A 24,187-nucleotide genomic window follows, 5' to 3' on the forward strand; every position below is an offset into this window, starting at 1 on the left:
GTATATAATTTTGAGCATTAATAATAATAAATTTAAATTATCAAACATGAAGTTTGGAATGAAGCAATTATTAGGGCATTGAGAATAGAGCTCTCCTTTGACTCATTTCTTTTTCAAAATTCCCATTTTAAAGTGTTCGTATTTTTTTTTTTCTATCATACCAACAATCAGATAAATTAATTAAAGTTGTGTTACAAGAATCTAAATGAATCATAATTCATATCGTAAGGAAGAGAAAAATCGTGTACATTGTGTAATTTTTTTAACGTGTTAGTTATCACGGTCATACTTGTCTAAGACGTGTTGCTCATAATCGCATAAATTAAAATTTTGACACAAGCACCAAAATACTACACGAATAGCTATAAAACTCGTGTACATAAAAATCGACTTACCAAAAAACAAACACTAACGTCTACTTCAATGAAAATTTGAATATTTAAATATTTTAACTTCAAATAAATGAGTGTATATGGATTAGTATTGAACTTTTAATTTGATTATATGGTATTATTGATAGTTATTATCATTATTTTTTTGTTAGGAGAAAAAAGAAAAGGAATAATAGAAGAAGAGAAGGAAGGTCCGACAAAGGTGGATAAAGAGGAGACAGGTTTCCAACATTATGATTCCAATTAAGGAACCAATTTAAGTAAAATTAAGATTATTTAACCCTAATCTTACTTTGTTTTTTTTTTTTGTTGGTTTGTTTGAGGTTAATTTTGTCCTATCTTCATCGGGGGAACAAATTGGAGGTAATTGTTCCATTAACTTTTATAACTTTTCTTATTAACCAATTTATTAATCTAATCTATATGCCTAAAACAACCCTAATACATCTTAATAATGATTCTAAAATGTAGAATTAAACACCATTTTTAGGTCCTATTTTCATTACTATTTACTTTTTCAAATTTAATTCTTTTCATCTCATTTCTCTTTTATCTTTCTTATTAAAATAATTCAATTTTTAGTTTTTTTTTTTTTTTTTTTTTANTTGTTTTCATTAAAATATATGTAAAAAAATAGACAACAATAAAAATACTATTTATAGGCTTATATAGTTATTAAACCATATTTAATTTTTCAAATAATCCGATAATATGGATGATAGGGTCCACTTATGACTGGATATCATTTTCTCACCGTCACTCTTATCTATGGAATATAACTCGATTTAATTTTAAAACATCACTTAATAGAAAAAAAAAACGGAAGACTTTGAAATATTGACTTCTTGTGTAATTTTTTTTAATCTAAGGTGAACCGTTTCGTTAAAAAAGTTAATTTTTATTTTAAATCCATAAAAATAATATCAAATTAAAAAAAAAACATAGAAAGTCCAAGCTCCTATCTTTTTCCAACAGCTTATGATACATTAATTTGGAGCATATGGTTCTTTCATTAACAAACATTATGTTTAAAAAAATAAATATTATAATGACATTTTCTATATTTTCATTAACAAAATAAATTATTTATATAGAAATGAATGAGCGGAGGCCCATTTAAGATTGGGAGGGTATGGTCTCAGTACAAGGGGGCCATATGGACCACAACCTATTATGTTATCCTACATTCAATTATACTAAATGCAAATACACTCGATCAAGCTTACCAGAGTTCTCGAACAGCAAACGATAAAGTAGACGATTTGGATTTGGACCCAACTAAAGAGTAATTTTAAAATGGGTATACCTAAAATTCAACCGATTAAGACATATATATAAAATAAAACGAGTTGAAGCATAAAGAAAATAAGACCACCCAACAGGAAAAGAGAAGAGAAACTTCAGCCAAAGCTCACACGCGTATCCTTCTTAAACTTGAAGAAGGTAAACTCTTTCTAACTCTCTTAAAGTTCTTACATGGGTGCAAGTTTTCTTTATTTTATACGTCATGTTCTTTTCTCTCAAATAAATTTCATCATTCATGTCACGTAAATGTCAGATAGATTCAAAAAAAAAAAGAAAAAAATATATTTATTTTTATTGGAGAAAGGGTGGAAAAGGAATAATTAAGTTATTTTGATAGGATTAAAAAAAAGAAAAAGAAAAAAAAGAAGATACTTTATAGTTTTTGTTTTTTAGGACAGACTTTATGGTTAAAAAATATAAATAGAAATGGTGAGTTCTTTCAGATATCTTTGGTAAACGACAATGCAACTTTTTGTTATTCAAATACGCATCAATCCTCACCAAATTATTATTATTATTATTATTATCATTTAAAGAAACAGTAACTACATTATTGTTGTTCCATTCTTATTGTTGTTCCTCCATTTTTTAGATGGTTGTTATCAGATACTATAATACAAGTCCAGAGGTGGTAGATATTGTCTGCTTTGACCTATTACGTATTGTCGTCAATTCCACGATTTTAAAATGTATCTAGTTCTACTCCAATCAATGACTCGTACCATCTGATAACTGACCTCTCTAATTAATGTGGGATCTCACAATACACCCTCTGATATCATTTGTAATAGCTCAAGCTCACCGCTAATCTAATCCTACAAATACCCAACAAATATAGAAGGTTGGTTTTGGGAAGGTATTGTGAATGGATGGAAATGGGGGTGAGAAAGAGTAAATGTAGTTGAATTGTGTTTAAAAGAAAGAAGAAAAGCATGGAAGTCGTTTAGAATTAAAAGGGGAAGATGAGGGAAATGGGAAAACGGGAAAAGTTTGGAAAGGTTTTTGAATAATGCCTCTGCTTCTTCCTTCATTTACTCTGTCACTGTCTTTCTTATTGTGAACAGAGGAGGAGGACTGAGCCTCACATGACTTCTCTGCAAATCACGCATTCAAATTCCACAACAAAAGTAAATAAATAAATAAATAAATAAATAAATAAATAAATTCTCCTCCTCCTCCTCCTCCTCCTCCTCCTCCTCCTCCTCCTCTGCAATACAACCATTACCATGTCCTTCTTCTGAACCTCTGACTCACCTCTCCAAACAACCTGCTTTTTCTCTCCCTATCTTTACTTCTCTTTTCCTTTTTACCTCTCCCTTCTTCTTCTTCTTCTCAAGACCTTAATCCCTCTTCCTCATTTCTCTATTCTGGCTCTCCCAACCATGGAAAGCTTCAGCTTGCTTAAATACTGGAGAGGAGGCGGCGGTGGTGGTGGTGCGTCTGCTTCTGCCGCCGCTGATTTTGCTTTCAGCAGTACTTCATCTGCTGCCACCGCCACTGTTGTCACTGCCGTCGCGAGGAACCAGGCGGAGACTGATGAGGATGAGGATGACGATGATGGGCCGTTCTTTGATTTGGAGTTTGCTGTTCCTGATGAGGATGAGGGTCGGAAACAGGGTGGAGATGGAGATGACAGAAACTGTGATGATGGAAGTGAGGAGGAGAATGATGAAGATGAAGAAGAAGAAGAAGAAGAAGATGGGGACTCGGATGGTGAGAGGGAGTTCGATTTCACGCTCTCGTCTGGCTCTACCAATGAACATTCCGATGCTAATCTTACGTTCTCTCCTTCAGATGACTTGTTTTTTAAGGGAAGGCTTCTCCCTGTTGAAGCTTCATCCAATGGCGGTTCTGAACCCAACTCCAAACCCCAGCTTCGTGTCACATTGTTGAAATCAGCCGCGAAGTTCAGGGTATTTATGTCGGGTCTCAAGAAATCGAAATCAAACGGGGAGAAGAAAACAGAGGTGGATGGATCTGTTGGGGAACCGACGAAAGGTGAGACAACAGAACTGACGCCGGAAAACCCACCGGAGAAAAACGAGAACCAATCGGACAAAAGCCAGAATCAAACGAAAAGTAAGTTATTTGCCGTGAAACTGAAGGTAGAGGAAGTTCCGATCATGTCTCTGTTTACCAGAGACAACAGTTCAAGAGGCTCCGCTGGAACTACCACCACCACCACCACCAACAACAACAACAAAGCACAGAAACAAAGCTCCGACGAATTAACCTCGGAAGAAACTCGATTTTCAAAAGACGTAATAATGCAAAAGTACTTAAAGATGGTGAAGCCTCTGTACATTCGGGTTTCACGGAGATACGGCGAGAAGTTCAGGTTATCCGGACAGCTGATTTTGGGGGCAGCCAGAGCTAAGTCCGGTGCACTGCCTTCAATAGCGGCGCCACCCACTTCCCCGCCGGTGGAAAAGGCCGTGACAGACACAGAACTTGTGGAAGTACAAGCACAAACAACGACCATCAACACAAAGGGCCGGAACATGCCAGCCAAGCTAAGAGTGGTTTGCAAGCACTTGGGGAAAAGTCGGTCAGCTTCCTCCGCTGTAGCAGCGGCTCCACCCGGGCAGGCGCCGTCGAGAAGGGACGATTCACTTCTGCAGCAACAAGACGGAATCCAGAGCGCCATTCTTCATTGCAAGAGATCCTTCAACGCCTCTAGAGGTAAAAAAAAAAAAAAAAAAAAAAAAAAAAAAAAAAAAAAAAAAAAAAAAANAATAAACTGTTCTGTTACTTGTACTAAAAGCTTCACCTTTTTTTCTTCAACTTCATTAATGGATCAATTCTTTTGTGTCTCTTCTACACCAAAAACAACAGATTCAGAGTCTTCCCTGCTGTCTCTGCGTGAGAAACCTTCAGATTTCACAGAAAAAGCCATTGGTTGAAGGTAAAGAAAAACAGCGATCCATCCATCAATCCATGAGAAAATTTCAATCCAAACAGGCGGGAAAATTTTGGTCAATATTCCTTCACATTTCTCTCGCTTAATATATATATATATATATATATATGTAGTATATATGTAAATGTTCATCTGTTGGGTTAGGAAGGATTGAATTTGTGGGTTCCTCTGGCCTTCTAAGTAAAAAGTTTGAATATTTTTCCAGTGAAGGGTAAAAAGTATTAGGAAGTGATGATACATAGAAAGCAAGCAGAGTTGGGCGCCCCATGTTTGTGATTTTCCTATGCCTTCCCCAATTGAAATTTTAAGAATCACTGAGGTGAAGTGGGCGGTTTGAAATTATGTTGCTTTTTTTGGCTTTTTAGATTGGTAAAGGATGTGGGTCTCAGTAGGACAGCCATCTCTGTGGCAAAAATAGTGTCTTTAGTGGTCAGAGAACTTGGGAAAAGTGGGGTTTTACTTAAACAGAGAAAATGGGTTCTATCTTTCCTTCTTTTTTCTTGTTTTTATCCAATGAATTATGGTCTAAAAGTAAGAGTAAAGGGAAGCATGTGGGGGTTGGTTAAAATTACTTTATGGAGGTTTATTGAATGCCTGAATCAATTGAAGTTTTTTATGTTAATGTTTTAATATTAGGGGGGGTTTATAGATCCAATTTTGTGTTTTCAAGACACAGGGTTTTGATTTGGTCCCATGAAAATCACTGCCTCTGGGAATAATACTCTGTTCTTCCATGTCAAATTGTCATCATATTGTCCATATTATGGTTGGTTGTTTTCTTCAAATCATAGTCTTTTGTAAGTACATATAATCGTATTGTAGTCTTAATGGATGGTGGAGAATTATCCAACCATGGTTTGGAGCTTTCTGTGTTATGTTTTCTTCGCCTTTATTTTCTTAAACACCATTGTTGTCCATCATTCCATCCTCTTCTATGTTCTACTCTATCCATTTTGTCCAAAGCTGAACTGTGCTTGAAGTTTTCGTTTTCTTTGGTTAGAATTTAGTCCGAACAAGTGTAAAAGTTAGAATTTTTTCCAATAGTTGGATTAAACTTCATAAATAGTCACCAACCCATTTGAGTTTTTGCATCATTGATTGGAAGGGGAGGAAGAAACTTCCAAAATCTCACGAGTAAAAATGATTCAGATTCTTCTTTTTTATTGCAGTAAAGGGGTGTGTTTTTGTAGAACACTTACCTCAGAATAAGGCTTTTTTTTTCAACCCTTTTTCCTATGTTTCTTTCTCTCTCATTGCTTTCACATTGGGAACATAATAACCAGCATGATGAGGTGGAGGCAAAGGAGAGGCATCATGTGACAACCTTGTAGAATATGGACAAGCCCTATTTTTCACTTCTCCACTCTTCCTATCCTTTATTGTTTTGTTTTGTTTTGTTTTGTCAGACAGAGAGATTAGGCAGATGATTAATGGGAATAGTTTGTCTCCTACTACATGTGCAGCCACGGAGGTTGACCACCAGTTCTTCCCTTGTACCCATAAATTTAACTCATTATTATAACACTGGAAATGGAATAGTGGGTTTCCACTTTCAACTAGGATGGATTTCTTTGAGAGAGTCCGCATGTGACAACCTTGTTTAGTTTTGAATTTGTCATTCTCATCTATGTGTCTCGATTTAGGGAAAAGGAAGACTTCTTGTCTTCGTCCTCTTTGTCTTCTGATTCGCCTAGAATTTTAAATCAGGATAAGAGAAACCACTATATATATATGTAGTTTTTCTATTGGGAGGAGGATCTTGAATGGACACTTTTTTAGTGGAGGTGATTATTGACTTAGATTTCTGAATCTAAATCTAACTTGCCTACTTGAGAGACTACTTAGCTTCAAAATCTATATACATCTCTTCATTTTCTTTGGTCTAGTCCTACAGTCCCAACCTTAACATTTTCTAGAAAAAAGTAGGATGGAGCTTGATATAGAAATTAGTACTGTAGAAGTATGCATAAATTTTAAAGCAAAAATTCGACACTATCCAAGGTGCTCACATGGCGTTAAAGAAATAATAACAATAACAAAAATCCCCCCCGTCCCCCTAAATATACAAGAAAGAATGTTCCAAAAATATTCAAATATCGGCATTATTCACAGGTATAATGGTAGGCAGTATAGTATAAGATTAGAAGCTGACTCCCACTTCCAGAACTCCATTTAATCCCCTTATCCAAACATCAGAATCGTTTCCTTTTGCAACCTCTATGAATGAATGCTATGACAAATCCCAAAATATCTCCTACGATTTGGTGAACTTCTTTCTCCTGTGTAGCTGTGTATTGTACCATGGGTTCAGCATAATGGTAATCATATATACAATGCAGAACCTCGGCCTGTTTAAAATTCCTAATCCTAATTAAACATTAACCATAATGTTTACTTGCAATTTACCTGTGGCTAAATCTTCCAAAGTCTCCTTGTATAACTTGACTTCTTTAGTTTTTTTTTCCTCTCTGTTTTCCTACCTACTCTCTACTAGTTGTCAATCTTATGTTCTTTTTTCTTCTTTTTCTCGGCTTCTCCAACTTTAATGTAGAAAATTTTAATCTTGATATATTTTTGAGATGAGAATGGAGGATCATGAACGAGGACAGCAGGGAAGAAATGATGCATCCAAACTTATCTTAAAAATGCTCCTTGTGGAAGTCTAACTTGGCCGAGCCACTTTGATTGATCTCATGGCAGAGCTGTCCAAGTTCTTTGGCCAAAACTGGAGCTCCGCAATAGAAGACACCTAGTAGAAAATGTCAAAACCACAACAATATGAGAAGAGGGTACGGTTCCATTAATAGGATTCTATTATGATATAGTTGAAATCAACCCACCTATCCTTGCACCACAGTGCTTGGAACTGATTTTGCTGAGAACTTTCTTCCAGTTGGGCCTGGCAAAATGGGTTCGCACCTGTATTGGAGCCAATGAAAGCTTTTTTATGGATATATAAGGGACGACCCAGTGAGTCAAGAACCAACCTGACCACTAAATTTATCAGCCAACATAGGATTACTTAAATTCCTCACAATTTTTTTTCTAAGTTTTGTTGATTGTATATTGGCATAATTTTCAAATTTGTATATGTACTTCCATAACAATCATAAAGGATATGAAAAAAAGGTATTAGAAACAGTAGTGAATGATTATGATTTTACCCTGGTGCCAGACACAACATCCACTCCATTCTTAGCATGACTGAGGGCTTGAACCATGGTAATGAGAGTTGAACGAGCGTCCCCTTCCTCATACACACTAGTCAGATAGTTATGCATCTCAATTAACCCCTAAAATTCAGAACAATTGATACTCCCAATTAACAGACATGTCATGAAATCAAATTGCAAGTGTATACTCAACGTAAGAACATAAGGACATGAATTACCCTTTGATCCAGCTCCGAGATTTCATTCATGACACCTTTGAACCAATCAAATGAACCTTGCTCTCTAGTTACCCAATAAAAGTAGGCATTAGTGGTCTTCAGACTACTTTTCCTTTTAGGAGCGAGAAAATCTTTGTTCACATAACTGAGGTCGCCCACATTACTGATCTCAGTTGATGAATCCTAAAAGAAACAACATGTAATAAGCATATTTAGTATTGTTCTCAAATTGCAGAGCTATTAGATTCAAATGATTGATCACATTCACAATAGAACCAGAAATTTGAAATTAAAAAAAAATATGTCTCGGGTCTAAAAAGCAGCTGATTCACTACCTGCTCCTCCATTTTCACAATGTTATTCAACAAATCCTTCAAAATGCTTATGAAAGGTGTTGCCCCAATGCCTAGGCCAACAAGTAGTAGCACGTCATATTTATGGTAGTCCTGTGCTGGGGCACCATATGGGCCATCAATTGAAAGCTTTGGCAAACTGACATGGGCAGAACAAATTTCCAACATTTAAATTTAGGAAATGCAGTAAGCTAAAATGAGGTCTAAGACGAAAGGAATATTATAAGGATAATATTAACCTTTTAATGGTAGTTTCGTCAGCTCTTAGAAGGCCACTCTTGCCGGAGACGGAAGGCTCACAAACCTCTGTGAAAATTCTTTTAAGCTCTTGGGTCCAATCACCAAGCTGCCGTACATGGATACTAAGGTAGTCATCTCCAGGAGCCGAAGTAATTGAAAATGGATGCCTGCATGCCAAGTTTACAAAGTATGTAATATATTAAAAACTTATTATAATTCGATCAACTTACAAGGAATTTTTTTTTTTTTATCAAATAGTGATATGGCCATGCAGTTCACAAAGTTGACCCAAAAGTTACCTAAAATCTATTAGTTCAACTGTGGCAGTAACAAGTTCATTAGATTCTGCATCATAGGTTCAAAGTTCAAACTATGATACATGTTATCGTTTTAAATATATGATTTCTTACTTCCTGTAAACACTCATTTTTTGGAGGTACGAAAAGATTGATAAAAAGCAATGAAATCTAGAGGTCAGTAAGGATGATATGTGTTCGTTTAACTGTTCCAGAAAGGAGACAACTTTCTTGAGGTTATCTTGCATTTATCTTACACAAGGGTAACTGGAAGACTGTTCAAAAGAAAACGTTAGTAAATCTGATCTTTCATTACCATTCAAAGGGAGAGACCGCAGGACACTGAACAAACATGTACTGTCCACTTTTGTATTGAAATTGGGGCGGCTTGAACATTTGTAGTTTGAGAACATTTCCAGGATAAATGGCAACCTAAATGTGTCACAGAGATAGCCGTACATTTCAGAGAGAATTTATAAACCAGAAGTATCTTGGTCTCTAACGTTTGTAGAAAGCTAAAATTTAGTCCCATATTTCATTTCTTAATTCAAACAAACCTTTTGGATTTGAACAGTGTATGATCCAGAGCGAAAGAATCTCAAGATTCTCTCTCCAGCGTACAGCAAAACTGGAACAGCGACATACATCCATGTCTGAAATCACAAAATTAGTATGTTAATCAGCCTTTTACATTAATGAAGGAGCATTTAGTTGAGAGACGTAGGCGAAAGCAAAAGAAAATCATTAACTGATTACCGTCATAAGATACCATCTGTGCACGAGATAGAGGAACAGGCCATGAATGATGAGCAGTATGTAAACAAGAATGAATAAGTGGTGTGAATACCAGAAGGCATTATATCCAGTGAGCCTATCAAAGGGATGGGGTAGCTTAATGAGGTTCCTCCTAAACCATCGCGTTGCAAGTATGAAAGCTATTGCCATGAAGAACACCATTAAGATTCCTGTAACACCTTCACACCCTTTAACAAGGTCCATATAGCTGGGTTTAATCTTGCCGAAGTCGCCAATCAAAAAATCATATTCAGCTTCAGATGATCTAAGGAGCCTTGGAAAATCACACGCAAGATGGTTTCCAGCATGGAGAATGATTCCAACTATAATGGCCACCGCAATGATCTACACAGGTAAGTTAACCAATTGGGTGAATTGATATCCATGCCTTCAAAACTAAGATGAGAACATCGGGGTCAGCGTGTACCTTGTGAAAATTGATGTTGTCGTCGAAAGGTACATAGTAACCGATTTTGGTTTTCCTTAGCCAAGTAATAGTGTTTCTACAAACTGGCAAAAGAATGAGAGCCATGTTGAACTTCAAGGTCTCAGCTGCACCCTTTGCCGTGGTGAGACAGTATCCCATAATTTTGAAGGCGTTTTTATGTCGATACTGAAAGAATTTCCATGTGAAAAGCCCAACCATGATCAGAATCCAAAGTGTCAAAACCCAAATTCTCCTCCAATTCTCTCGCAGAAAGTAAAGCGCATTCGTGCTGAATCTTTTAATTCTGCTTCTTTGTCGAACGCCTTGTAGATTCTGGCTCAAGGCTTGGCTGGTGAAGCTGAGGGCTCGACTGTAGTTCATGTATGTGTCCTTTTGCAGCAGAAGTGTCTCCAATTGCCATAGCTGAAACATTCCTCAACGGAAGTAACAAATTCATTGGTAGTCGAAATTACGTGCAATGCTCTTCTCAATTAACTAGGGCACTACAACATGGGAAATATTTATACACTAGCATAACAATTTTTCGCAATTTTTCGCAATTTTCCCCGAAGGATCAGATATTAAAGATAACATTGAAATTCATCCAGATAAATTTCACCTCAACGATCAAGAAATAGATTCCAATTTTTACTGTTATTGTAACATTATGTACGAGCTTCTAAGAATCGAAAGGAATTATGTTCTACAGATCAAGATTTGGTGAATTTTTTTTAATACTCAAAGAGGCCAATCCATCGAATTAAAATTAGACTGGGTATAACTTTCGGAAAATTAAACCCGATTTCGTCGGTATTTGTCATATGATTCCAGATCGCCTGAAACTGGATGTATTAGGCGTGGGCTTAGTGGTGGCGCTAACGTCTACCACTGGCAACTGGCAATCATAAAGGTACAGATCATACCTTGTGATATTTTATGCAAAGAAAAAGAAAAGGAAAATATTAATCGCCCAACCAACCATATTTCCCTTGGTCCAAGTTGTTAGAGCGACTAATTGGCGTTTTATAAAACTGAATCAACAAATTGACCAACAAAACCCGAAAAGGGCGAAAATGAACTGTTCAACCACCAGGAACATGCAATACATATAAATAATTGAAGGTGATGGACCGAATTGGGGTGCAACCTTACCTAACGAAAAATGAAAACCTGGAATATTAACCCTTCCAACCGTTCGGTGGTTGAGAAATTCTATTAAAACTTGATTAGATTAATTAAACTACAAGTAACATAATTAACAGTTTTAACGTGGGTAAGCTCAGTTTTACAGTTTATTTTTACTTTACCTTGTTTACTTCTGTATTTTATTTGTTTATTTTTAAAAAAATCCGACCAATTTTAAGGACTAAATTAAGTACTATTTTTAATATATATGATTAGAAGAGATGACATACCTCGATATAACCTAGTCTTTCTGGGTCTAGTTCTTCCATGATCAAGGCGGCATATTCCTCCGCTTGTTCTTTAAGTCTAGATAGCTTGTTGGCTGATGCGCTTAGCATGATAATCTACCCACTCATTGGAGAAATGAAAAGTTAGACAAATTAAATCAAATTGTTCTGAATAGGAAATTTTAAATATGAGATTATGAATAAACAAATATATTCAACCTAAATTAACCAATCACAATGATGAAATTATTAAAATTCTTTTCACACATAATCAGGGTCCAGTCGATACAATTGTCACGCCTGACAATTTCTAAAGTGTTAGAAAATTGTAATTTTCTGAATTGAAAAATGCAAAATTTCCTACTTCACAATTCTTAGTAACAATGGCAATAGAATTCAAGAAAATTAGAAAGAAAAAGTCAGAACATAAGGTGCACTTGTTTATTTGTTTCTTTTATTTTTAGCGAATGTCAATAGCATTTACTTTAAAATATTCGAGAATTTAATAAAGGTTAAGACAGAATCCCACCAACTAGAGGTCACTTTTGATTTATCTTTTAGGAGAAGTTTTATATAAAAAATGTAAATAATATCGTTGAAATTATACAAGTAGCTGTATTTTAGTTGGGGAGGGTGATAACAATGCTAATCTATTAAAAATGACATCATCTCCCTTTTGTGTAGGTTAGAATATATGAATTTTATCCATTTTTCTTCATAATCTTATCATGCACGTATAGTTTTATATATACAGAAACGGAACGGCTTTGGTCTTAAATCATTTTTTAATTGCCTAAAATATCATCAGCAGCATCAAAAGCAATGAGGTGAGAAGTGGTTAGGAAATAGAATTTTTACCTCTTTTACTTCTTCTTCGGTAACGTGACCATCTTCATTCTTGTCGACCCTGAGATGTTTAATTATTTAAAATGACTAAATCAAGGCGTTTAATTAAGGAAGTATCTACATAATACATACTGTTTTTTTTAATTAACTGACGGATTGTTTTTCTTAATCATTAACATCAATAAGCCTATTAGTAAAAATAGAAATGCAATCGTCTAAAGAAATGTTTCGATAACACTAAAAGAATAATCTATTGTTTAAAGAAGAATTCGTTAAATATTAGTAAACAAATGGACGTGCTAACTGCTAGGAAACCAAATTACTTTTTTTATGCATATAATAATTGAGGGAGAATAAAACATTATTAATCATTCTTTGAGAAAAAAAATTGTGATCATAATTATATGCTATGGTGCTTACATGTCGAAGAAGATTTGAAGCCTGGAGTCGAAACTTTGATCTGTGATTTGCAGCCAAAACTCGAATAGCTCGTCTTTACTAATTTGTTCGAAGTGGTTGAGTCTTCGCCTCCGACTTAGAGCATCGAACAACTCGAGAGCAAACTCTTTGGAATCTTTCATTCCTTTCAAATTAAAAAGAAACAATGAAATCGATTAAAAATTCACGAAATGTACTGAAACCGTTTGAGGCCGAGTTTGAACCTATGCATTGTGCGAAATCAGCGCGGCTGAGAAACCCGTCCTTGGAAAGCTTATTGAAGTTGCTCTCAAGTTCACTACACGAATCAATGCCAGTCGTTTTGTTATTTTTGCTACTTATAAATCTCAATCCATGAAGAGCCTTCTCAGCGCCGGAACGAGTTCGATCAAGCTTTGCTCGTTGCCTCCTCAAATCTCTAGCCGCTAAAGCCGAATTAATTCCGTTTTCTACTCCAACAGCTCTGTTCGTGTTCAAACTTGATGACGACGCTGCTAATTCTCGCGACACTTGACTCCGACTCCATGAGAACCGCCTCAATTCGGATTTTAACTCGTGAGAGAAATGCTTCGCCTTAGCTCTCGCTTCCGCCTTCAGTTCCTGAGAGAACTGCCGAAACCGATGCGACGAACTCCGCTTCACCGACGTAGATCTCGAAGTCGAAGCAGAAGTCAAGGCCGGCGTTCCAGAAGTTCCAGAGACGCCATCTTCGATATTGATAATAGTCGCAGGTTCAACACTTCGAAGCACAACCGTCTTGTTTTCTTGCACATCAAGCGTCACCTCAACAAACTCCTCCGCCACGTCGAACTGCGCTCCTAGCGACGATCCGAAGATCATCGAATCAAGTTGTATAATGTCGTCAGATCCGTATCGGCGCTCCCGCTCCGTAGTGGTCATTGAATATTAATAATTAGCAGACTGGAACGTGCCTGCAATCTGCGAAACTAATTAATCATCAACAGTTTGAGGAACAGACCGGTGCCGCAGCCGTCGTCAACAATCAACCAATCGGGAGTGAGAAAAGAAGTTACAGAGGAGGCGCATCCTGAATCGGAAGGAATTGCTCTAAACGGAGAAGACAAAGATTTTCAGCAACCAAAAAGTATTTGTACCTAATCTTGCATAAACGGGGAGAGCGTGGATGTACGCTGCTTTCATTTGTAAATTACCATTTTACCCTTGATTTGGACCCATTCCTTTCCTTTCTAATATTGTATGCATGACATTAAAGTAAGGCGGGAGAAAAATATTCTAATTTTTGTCATTTTTTTAACGATGAGATTTAAATTAAATTAAACTTTCTTCCTTAACAAGTAAACAACTCAAAACCAAACCATAGTAATAAAAGATACATCAATTTATTTACAAATTTAGCCCATGATAGAAATTTTAAATTAATTTTATATGTCAAATTTATCTGTTAGTGCATATTCATGTATTTATTAATATCAGTTTCTTAAGTTTATTTGTCGATGCAAATTCATGTATTTATTATTATTATTGTTTATAATGATTCAATTTGTCTTCATGATAATCATTAGAGTATTATCGAGGCCGAAAATAACATACTACTTTTAATTGTTAACTACATAAAATTGCTCAAATAAACCGCGTTTAATCATAAAATTTTTATAATTGAGTCAAGAACCATAAATTTAATTAGGGGTCAAACCCGATAGACTAATTATTATTATTCAAAATACATACCAAACTTGAAAGGACCCTATGGATTTTAAATTTTAATTTCATACTCAACTTTTAAAAAATAAGTATGAAATTTAATAAATAAATAAAAGTATATATTATTGAATATGAAATAGTCTAAAAATTAATGATTTATGAAAATAAAATATCCAATTAAATTTTGATTGACTAACCTATCTACCATCACTGTTCTAACATTTATCTCTCGACATTTTAAAAGTGTCCAAAAAGCATTTAAAAGGTCAAAATGTCACATAGAGATCAAAATGAATTGTGAACGTTTCTAGATGAGCCCAACACAAACAACTCATTTCGGCATGAAGCCAAAATCCAACTCGAAACGTGTTTGATGGGTCTACCATCTCTTAATTAAATTACAAATTTAGTTTTTAATAATATTTATCCCTAATTAACCATTACAATTTTAATTTTAAAAATAAAATTTATGAGAATTTTATCCCATCATAAATATTATAAAATTATAAAAATTAAATTCTAAATTTATCTAGTTTTTAGAGATGTTATATCTAATTGAAAATTAATTTAAAAGAGAATTATTTTAATCATAGGGAGAGTACCTCACCCGATATATTTTATTCAATTAACTAATAAATATCCTAACTAATTTGGTTGACTAATATGATACCTTCTTATAAAATTAAAGTTAGTATTAAACGTCACGTCAATGATTTTAGTAAAACAATTTTTTTTTTTTTTTTTTTTTTTTTTTTTTTTTTTNCAACAGTTTAACCAAAACAACCAACCAGATCAACCATTATTTTTTACTTCATACACAGAGTTACCTAAAAATACATATATTAATTAGGGTTAAACTATACAAGATTAGTAGTCTAAGTTGAGGCTTACATATTTTTTGAAAATTATACTTAGTTTCTTGTGATTTATTAACTATAGCATTTAAGATATATAGTGGTAAGTGAAATTAATAATATAAAGTTGTAAAAAGATGCGAATAAATGAGAAATGTGAATTGGTGAATGAAAAATAAAGTGGGGGAGGCTACAGAAGAAGTTTGAAAAGCATATATTATATAATGAAGATGATGGGAGTGATATGGGCCCACAGGGGCAGCCGGTGGAATTTTCTCGGCTGGCAACCGACCACGCCAGTTTCTCACTCCTAATTCCTCGCCATCGCTTCCAAAAATATCTTTTTCTTCTATTTCCAAATCTACGCACGTGTATGACTTCCCCTCTTCAATATAAAAATTAATTACTCAAAACTATAATTACTATGGATCACAAATATTAATCTAATAAAAAAAATTAAAAAAAATTCGTGAAAAATAAAATATTAAACTTAAACTTAATTAATCCGACCCAACTAACAATATTTAGTGGAATTAAAAGTTGGAATATAATATTAAAATGTTTGAATAATGTGATTTAGTTTGATAAATATTTGAAATTAAAAATAAATAAATAAAATTGATGTCGGGGACAAGAAAGCCCACCTTACTAAGTAAAAGGTTGAATTTGGAAAATTGAAAAGGTACACGTGTCGGCTTGCGGTAGGGATTAGTATAAAACGTGGCTCATTATGAGTCACTAAGTATTTTTATTAAATTCTCCTACTTTAGTTTTAGTCTACCAATTCATATCTTAATACAATCTTTTCCGAACTTTATATATTTTTTTTAAACAAAACTTTCCTGAAATTTTCAAATAATAATTAAATTTAACAAAAAAAAAAAAAAAAAAAATCNTCTGTCATTTTTCTCCAATTTCTTCCAAAATAAATCACGGTCTATTTTGTTTTATTTTGAATATTTGTTAATTGAGAATTTCCTTTTTATTCAAATTAATGAACTCCATAATTGGGATAGAATTAAATGGTTACCAATTTTAAAAATAACATGAAAGGCTAAATTGTTATAAATCTTTTCAAAATAATAATAATTGTTAAAAATCTAAATTTTTGGTTAAATTAGATAAAATATCAAATTTTAAATAGGTTTTAATTATATTCTTAAATTTTGAAATATTTTATTTTTGTCCTTAGACGTTAATTTTTTTTAAAAATAATTTTGAAGATTTTTTTCGTCAAAATAAAAGATAAATTGAAATTTTTTTTAAAAAATGTGTAAGAACTAATTATTAATTTTTTTTTTTTTTTTTGGGATCAAATAAATAAATGTTAAAACTAATTTATCTTTTACATGGATACACTTTCTAATTTTTACTGTTATCACACGTAAATGATGTTTTTTTAAAACAATTTTAAAATTCTAAGTATCTTTTAAAAATAAAATTTGAATTATAATGGTATAAAAAAAATTTATTTAGATTTTAAGTATAATTTTTTTTTTATAACCTTAATGGTTAAAATTTGATGATAAAAAATGCTGGGGAACATAAGAGTTAAAAACTATTTTTCAATAAAAAAAAAGAATAAAAAAAGCTAGAGAGAGAAATGAGGAGCCTACCTAGTGAACAACAAGAGTCATCGTTTTCATGGAGATCGAAGTTCCGTCCGATTATGGGTCTTGAGACTCTATAAATATCTGCTTCCTCACCCGGCTATAATCCTCCAATAAATTCGAAAAGAAATCAACCATCAGCAACGCAAGGAATCAATTAAGGATGCTCTTCTTCAAATCTTCTTCCGGAGCAGTACACCAGGAATCTCAGCCGCAGGAGGAGGTCAAGAGATGTGGCGGAGGCGGAGACGGCGGCGCGTGTATCTCACTGACCGTGTGGAGGAAGTCACTGCTACTCACTTGCAACGGATTCACAGTCATCGATCGTAGCGGAAACATCGTATACCGAGTCGACAATTACATTGGACGCCCGGAGGAAGTGATTCTAATGGACGGCCTCGGCAAATCCGTCCTCACAATGTGCCGCTCCAAGGTCAGTCAAATTTTACTCTCACGCATACGTTTGATTCTTCGTCTTTCCGATGAAATTGAACTTAATGTTTATGAATCGCTCTGATTTTCTCTGTGATTCCGGCTGGATTGGATTTTAATTTGTGTTTGTTTTGGTTAAACAGAAACTCGGAATAGCAGAGAACTGGTGCGTGTACGAAGGGGAAGTAGGAGGCAAAATTAGGGCTAGAAAGAATCCGATATGTCGAGTGAGGAAGAACATGAACATACTACATGTCGCTCCGAATTCGAAAGTGCTTGCGTACGTATACGATTACAGAATCTCAGACAAAAAGTATGCGTACAGTATAGAAGGTTCGTACGGGCAGAGATCGTGCAAGATTTTGGACGCGTCGAGGAGAGTGGTGGCGGAGGTGAGGAGGAAGGAGCCGATTAACGGCGGCGTATGTTTTGGGGCGGAGGTTTTTCTTCTGCTGGTTCTTCCTGGTTTTGATTCGGGATTGGCTATGGCTCTGGTTTTACTTTTGGATCAGATGTTCTCTTAGAATTTGATTCTTCTTCGTCGTGTTCATCTCCATCTGTGGTTGTACATATTTTGCAGAAGCTGCGTTTTCATTTTGAAAGGGATTTGTTTCCTTTTTGAGTAAGGAGTGTACAATATTGCTTTGTTGTAGGAATAATTGAATTTCCTTTCGCCTATTTCATTTTCAATCCCAATTTTGGACTCTTATGATCATCCTTTTAAACAAGTAATTCAGATGTTAACATCTCATTTTCTAAATACCACCATTAATTTTTTTTTTTTTTTTTTTTTTTTTTTTTTNTATGAGAATTAATAATCGAGATAGGGCCAAGGAAAGAGAACCTAACGTCTTCCCCACCATGACTCTAACTAAGTTAATTAGGAGATAGCCTATGAAACTACATGACTTAGGAATGAGGTTGCTAAGCTATCGGACAAAATTAATAACGAACCAAACTACAAGTAAACCACTTATTGAGTTTTATAGTTATCCATGTTAGTTAATCTATTTAGATGAGGTTTGGATAGAGTGGTCAAGACAAGGGCGCGCACGAGCTAGATTATCTTGGCTTCTTAGATGCTATGACTTCATGAACTCAGTTGTTTACTCTGTCATCTGCCATTTTGTAAATTGTATCCGTAGTATTTTGAATGCTTGAATACATAGTTGATTTAAATGAAATGTACTATTTAAATTGACACTAAGTAAATGGGTGCACGTTTTAAAAAGTTTAAAATTTGTTGACAACATATGGCTCGAGACTTTAAAAAAATAAGTCATTACAATGTGACAGGTAGAAAATGAGATCTTGAAGAAAAAAGAGTTAAAATTTGAATCCAAATCTCCTTATTTTGTAATTTTATATTTTTGTCCATACATTTCTTTCAAACCTAAAATAAATGTATTAGCGTAGATGATTCAAATTATTTAGCCTAACTTATCATCATATCGAAATGGAAGCGACATTAGGATAGGCTACTACTTGATCATGCATGGGTAGAAAGGTCAAAACACACCGGAGACAGCACTATGTCAACTTACCGACATTGCCATGTCGATTTTTTTTAAAATTATTATTTAATAGTTAATTAATGTAATAATAATAATAATAAATAAATAAATTAGGTTACATACATATACACATCAATATCAATATTCGAGTCAACCTAGGCACATCTCAATGTATAGTTTTTGAACTTTAAAGTTTGGCTATGTATTAAAAAGGTCTATATATCAACTAACTTTCAATTTTATATGTAATAAGTCTCGCAAATTTAGAATTTCTAAATATTACGAACTTTAAAATCTATGATATCACTATAAAATACTTTAAATGAACATTTCCACACTTAACCGATATTGTCATGCATAAAGTAGCAACTTTATTATAGTAGAATAATTGAGTCGTTACAACTTTTAATTTTTATATCTAACAAATCTCTACGAATTAAAATTTTCTAAAGTTTAATTATATGGTTTTAAAAAAATCAAAAGTTTAGAATTTTTAATTATTAAAAAATCAAAAGAAAATACATTTGTAATTCTAGAAGAATTAATAAAGACTAAGTTTGTAATGGAATAAAAATAGATTTAAAGGTATTGAAAAGTGAGATTATACATAAGCCTACGAAGTAGAGGGGAGGGAATTCATTCACACCATTAAGGCTCCTCGTCTTCCATGAATTTGATAGAGCAAGAGGACAAACTAGGAGATAACAATCAAAATGACAGCGACAACTACAAGAATAGCAGTGTGGACGTGTCTCTGTTCCTGCCAGCCCTGCTTTATACTTTGTCCTCCGCCCTAACAAACCGAAACAACTCGAACTTTCTTGGTCTATTGCAGAGATGTGACAAGACAATCAAAAAAAGAAGAGAAAACTGGTGAAGAGCACAGATAGGGGCACAAGGGAACAGTAATAAGAACTAAAATTTCTATTGACTCGTCAAATACTTTTTCACACAGTGGCAAGGAATTTGCTACTGCGTTCTGGAATGAAGTTGATGTGATGTTACAACAATTAGAAAGCGTCAGGACGGACCATTACAATAATCATATCAATCAGCCACTTACAACAATATTATGTACACAAACAACCTACCACTTTAGCCACTCCTAAGCCCAGAGGAGTGGTTCTAATTTAATAGCAGCGTTTTGTTGGAAAGGGATATAATAATGTAGAGTTTCTTGATCAATCTAACCTGTTCCTCCTCCTCTTTTCCAATCCATCAGCATTAACTTTCGTGTCTTTTGTTGTCCCTCGCTAGCCTTGGACAAATGAGTTGCTGGAGGAGGCATCATTGATGATTGTTTTACTACGCCGGAGGTTGAATGTTTAGCTTCCGAAACCGAATCTCTAATGAACTTACTTGGGGACGATCTACTCGATTTGGTTGTAGCCCAATTCAATGGTCCCTTTCTATTATTTGTCTGAGTAATGTCTCTTCTGCTCTCTACTGTTCCTGGCTTTGGCTTCTTCGAGGGATGCAAATGGCCCTCGTTTTTAAATGAATTGTTGGACCATAATCCGTAAGTGGTCGGTGCGGCATATAATTCTTCGGTTTCCTCTGATTTCAACTTTCGAGCCTTCATGGACTTTTGTGAAGGCTTTTTTGGCCACTTTACTATACCGTCTATGTTTTGCCTCAATGCAGCACGAGTTGCAATATCGTAGAGAGTTTGAGCAGCAGCCATTACTCTTGGACAGTGCTGCTCTGTAGAGAAGCAATATCAATAGCCGAAGACAAAAAATTCAATTATGCTTTAGTTGCATGCAAATGACACAACAAAATTCATAAAGTTTCAAGCTGCAGCGAGATAGCATTCGCAAAAAAGATTAGGAAAGTGGCTTAATGTTTGAGAGACGTACATTATATCTACAGTTCTCTATCGCTAAGAAGAACAGGACGTGGATATGACATCACACGAAACACATCATTATTTAAAAAAAATTATGACATAGACACATCAAGGATACGTTAAATAAAGAAATCCAAAGTCAATAAGTTAAGACATTTATAAGATTAAATAAATGAGTTCAATGTATCTCACTCTCAAATTTAATGATTATCGTCTTATATGTGTATTTAGTATACTTTAGAAGTGTACGATAGGTGTCTAAAGAAATCCAAAGTAGTTAAGGCATTCATATGATTAAATAAATGAGTTTGATATGTCTTACTCTCAAACTTAATGATTTTTTTCCTGTGTCTATTTAGTATACTTAATAAGTGTTCGATAAGTGTCGGACAAATATAGAACTCATATTGATTTTGTACCAAAGTCTAACACATAACTATTGTGCTAAAAAGTATCTGATACATATCCAACAAATGTCGAAGTGTTAGAAGTGTTGAAGTGTCTAAAATGTGTTAGACATGGACACACTAGCCAAACTAACGAGTTCGTACTCATAGCTCTAGGGAGATTAAGAATCCAAGTTTTATACATTTCTGAATTATGCATAACAAATAAATGCAAGGGATTTGATTTAGTTTCCTCTAAAACGCTTAATGTTTTCTAGAGCAGGCTTCTCTGTACTTGCCAAAAATTCTCAGACTAGCAAAGCACTTTCTTCAACTACTGAACTTCTGAAAAAACTTCTCGTTTATAACTACAGACCCAGATTACTCCTTAAGGACTTCTCTTCCTCATCTCACTTTCCTCTCTCTTACTTTTCTCTCTCAAGATCAATCTTTCTCTCCCTCAGCTCTTCAATAAGCATCTTCCTTCAGTGGATTCTTTTTGGTTCCTTCAGAGAAAGGACCCCATTAAGAGAAGTCATCTATGTGATATAAGAAATTAAGTGGTAGTTCTTATGGTGCCATTGAAAAGTCAGTTACGGACACAGTTCAACTTTTTTATAATTTATTGGATCTTAACTACTAACTTAAAAAAAAAAAAGAAATCAAGAATAAGATTTAGTTGATTCATAGCAGAAAAATAAGGAGGTCATACCATTTGCCTCACGATTCATCTTCCCTCGAAAATCTGTATGTAGACCAAAAGCAGTGGTCACGATTTAAGTAAAATAAACAATAATAGCAGAATGTTTAAAGGTGGATACTGAATCTCAATTACGCGACATAAATGCCTTCCAATAAATCCTTACCCACAAGCATAGAGGAAGCTTTCGAACAAGTTGCAGAAGACAGGGAATCCCATCCACTTTGATGATGATTAACAGATACAGAGGAGGACTTTCCATCATCAGGACCAACTCTCATTGTTGAAGGAAATAAACTCTGGTTAAAAGTCAATGATTCCAAGTTTTTTGTAAAACAATCAGCAGTAGCAGTGGGGATATTGGCAAAGTTTCCGACTCGCCACCACCTACCGGTACATGTGGTTCTATTTGCAGAAAACTTGGATGAATCAGAATTTGCTTTAGAGTGCCCATTAAAAGAATGTGACCACGGAAATGGTTGCAAGATTGCTCGACGAGATTGTTGCTTTGCTGAACGCAAATCTGTCGCATTCTTTGAAGATACAGAGGACTTGCTGGCATCCTGAAGCAAAGATTCCAAATCCTTTGGTAGAGGAAGGCCCAATTTCACAAACATGTCATCTGGTTTGTACAACTTAAAATCAAGTACGTTGGTCAAAGTTTCAGAATTGCTACAAGCATCTTGCACCTTCATGGAAAACCAAGAGAACGAAATTAAGGTCTAAATCTAAATGTAATAATGGAAAGAAACTCCGAATTTATGATTGAAGTTTAGGACACTAAAAAATATCCTTTCGATGAAGAATTGAGTATTTTGCCATGGCAATTACCACATAAGAGAATCAGCAAAAATAGATTCAATCAGGTTGTAGACAGATCTCAAATAACTATAAAAGAGATGTCAAAATAATTTAAACCAATTGAATAAAAATGTATAGTCAGCGTACAGATCAAGAAGTTAAAAACAACAAACACTAAGGTACAGTATGTGTTAGAGTGAGTGCATGTGCACATAGGCCAGAGAGATAGCCAAATTCTTACTCACAGACCTTGCTTAATGAAGGTGCATCTGTTGTACTAAGTTCTTTTGCATCAAAATTCACCCCTTCTTCCATGCTTGAAACAGAACTAACTAGACTTGTGGATGGTTTGCTATTAGAACAACTCTCTGACTCCGCAGTATTTTGTGGACGGACGGGCCATGGGAGCTGAAGAACAGAACAAGCTTTTCTAATTGACTGCAGAAAACATTCATTTACATTTGTGTCTTTTTTACCTTTGGCTTTACTTAAACTAGAATAGTCATAACTGCCATCAAGAAGACCATTCAGCGGTGGATCATCCGTAAGCTTTGTGAAATCATGAACATCTGATTTCAGCCCATATAGTCCTGTAAACATTTCACAAGGCCCATAAATGATTTTATGCTGTGTAATGCAAAGTAAGGTGCACAAAAGTAAAAACCAATGAGAACCTTTATTATAAATAGATTATAAACAAGTGATTTGTTTTTTTACTTATGTCATAATAGGAAGTAACAACTAAAGGAATTGAGCACTGAGCAATTAAACTCTTTGCAAAACTGAAAACAAGATCCAGTAGCGACCTATAGTGATGGAAGGAAAAAAAAATCAAAGAAGGTAAAGAGAAATTGCTTTCATTATAACACTTGTAAAAACTGGGACGCAACTCATTTTTGTACATCAAGACATACTCAAGGAATAACTCTTGTTGGAAGTCAAAATAAAATAGCCGACATTTCACTTGCTATCTTTTCGCGAGATAGGTGCAATGGCTATACCTCTTATTCAAAAGGCTATTCATGTGATAATGTCTTTCCAGAGATATCTTAATTACAAGGACTATCCAATTAATATCTTTACAGAAAAATATTGAAGTAACACACAAATCAAGACATGATAGAATTAGAACTGTCCTGATTTGGTTAGACTTATTAGTTATCCCTCAATTTAGGTTCTGTCACAACAATGATATAAATTTTCTTCACAACAAACTAAGTATATCTACACAATTTAAAACGTCTGCATTATCCAGTGGAGTATTTCTTCACTACATGTCATAAGGTCCTCAAAATACCATAAGTACCACATAAATGCAAGTTTCTGAGCACATTAATTAATAATTCACAGGACATCATCATACCGAAAAAAATGCACCCTGCGGTAGCTGAGCCATTTCCAGCATTTATAGGGAGTGAATCAAATTTGGTCTTCAATGACACTTTGAGATTTCTCTTATCACCCCGCTTGCTGCTTACGCTGCTTTTCTGTTTCATCAATTGAGGCTTCTCTGTTTTTTTTTTTTTTTTTTTTTTTTTTTTTG

At 34.5% G+C, this 24,187-nt stretch overlaps 4 protein-coding genes and 1 long non-coding RNA gene across 6 annotated transcripts in view; 2 read left to right on the forward strand and 3 right to left on the reverse strand.

Annotated features, from left to right (window-relative positions):
• The first annotated feature begins 2,564 nt into the window (after positions 1-2,564).
• On the forward strand, positions 2,565-5,482 carry LOC111792478 (probable membrane-associated kinase regulator 2). The gene is made up of 2 exons (XM_023673984.1): positions 2,565-4,379; positions 4,533-5,482. The coding sequence occupies exons 1-2, from the start codon at positions 3,080-3,082 to the stop codon at positions 4,598-4,600; spliced, it is 1,368 nt and encodes a 455-aa protein (XP_023529752.1). The 5' UTR covers positions 2,565-3,079; the 3' UTR covers positions 4,601-5,482.
• A 1,085-nt stretch (positions 5,483-6,567) lies between these two features.
• LOC111792468 (respiratory burst oxidase homolog protein A) lies at positions 6,568-14,057 on the reverse strand. Its single transcript, XM_023673974.1, has 14 exons — positions 13,040-14,057; positions 12,798-12,960; positions 12,390-12,438; positions 11,535-11,648; positions 10,120-10,542; positions 9,654-10,037; positions 9,455-9,550; positions 9,214-9,329; positions 8,601-8,768; positions 8,344-8,500; positions 8,009-8,191; positions 7,782-7,910; positions 7,458-7,536; positions 6,568-7,366 (listed from the first exon to the last, which is right to left on the reverse strand). Exons 1-14 carry the CDS (start codon positions 13,713-13,715, stop codon positions 7,257-7,259), a joined length of 2,847 nt encoding a protein of 948 aa, XP_023529742.1. The 5' UTR covers positions 13,716-14,057; the 3' UTR covers positions 6,568-7,256.
• Positions 14,058-15,488: 1,431 nt separating this feature from the next.
• Positions 15,489-17,111, reverse strand: LOC111796736. Its single transcript, XR_002815411.1, has 2 exons — positions 16,969-17,111; positions 15,489-15,737 (listed from the first exon to the last, which is right to left on the reverse strand). It is a non-coding gene; the product is annotated as an uncharacterized LOC111796736 (long non-coding RNA).
• On the forward strand, positions 16,985-18,084 carry LOC111796726 (protein LURP-one-related 17-like). The gene is made up of 2 exons (XM_023679472.1): positions 16,985-17,395; positions 17,538-18,084. Exons 1-2 carry the CDS (start codon positions 17,126-17,128, stop codon positions 17,916-17,918), a joined length of 651 nt encoding a protein of 216 aa, XP_023535240.1. The 5' UTR covers positions 16,985-17,125; the 3' UTR covers positions 17,919-18,084.
• A 1,725-nt stretch (positions 18,085-19,809) lies between these two features.
• Positions 19,810-24,187, reverse strand: part of LOC111796709 — a 6,938-nt gene continuing 2,560 nt past the window's right edge. The window contains exons 3-7 of one of the 2 annotated variants that reach the window (XM_023679454.1): positions 24,008-24,154; positions 22,894-23,234; positions 22,010-22,532; positions 21,856-21,888; positions 19,810-20,612 (exon numbers count right to left, since the gene is read on the reverse strand). In XM_023679454.1, the coding sequence (XP_023535222.1) occupies positions 20,095-20,612; positions 21,856-21,888; positions 22,010-22,532; positions 22,894-23,234; positions 24,008-24,154 (1,562 nt within the window). In that variant the 3' untranslated portion in view covers positions 19,810-20,094. The other variant, XM_023679461.1, reaches the window with a different exon arrangement.

Source organism: Cucurbita pepo, chromosome LG01 (genome assembly GCF_002806865.2).
Source record: "Cucurbita pepo subsp. pepo cultivar mu-cu-16 chromosome LG01, ASM280686v2, whole genome shotgun sequence".
NCBI lineage: Eukaryota > Viridiplantae > Streptophyta > Magnoliopsida > Cucurbitales > Cucurbitaceae > Cucurbita > Cucurbita pepo.

Coding starts and splice junctions, on each gene's coding strand:
- LOC111792478 (XM_023673984.1), top strand. CDS start 3,080: ATGGAAAGCTTCAGCTTGCTTAAATACTGGAGAGGAGGCGGCGGTGGT. Junction 4,380..4,532: donor ATCCTTCAACGCCTCTAGAG/GTAAAAAAAAAA, acceptor CAAAAACAACAG/ATTCAGAGTCTTCCCTGCTG.
- LOC111792468 (XM_023673974.1), bottom strand. CDS start 13,715: ATGACCACTACGGAGCGGGAGCGCCGATACGGATCTGACGACATTATA. Junction 12,439..12,797: donor CTTCAAATCTTCTTCGACAT/GTAAGCACCATA, acceptor TAAACATCTCAG/GGTCGACAAGAATGAAGATG. Junction 7,537..7,781: donor ATGTTGTGTCTGGCACCAGG/GTAAAATCATAA, acceptor GCTCCAATACAG/GTGCGAACCCATTTTGCCAG.
- LOC111796726 (XM_023679472.1), top strand. CDS start 17,126: ATGCTCTTCTTCAAATCTTCTTCCGGAGCAGTACACCAGGAATCTCAG. Junction 17,396..17,537: donor TCACAATGTGCCGCTCCAAG/GTCAGTCAAATT, acceptor TTGGTTAAACAG/AAACTCGGAATAGCAGAGAA.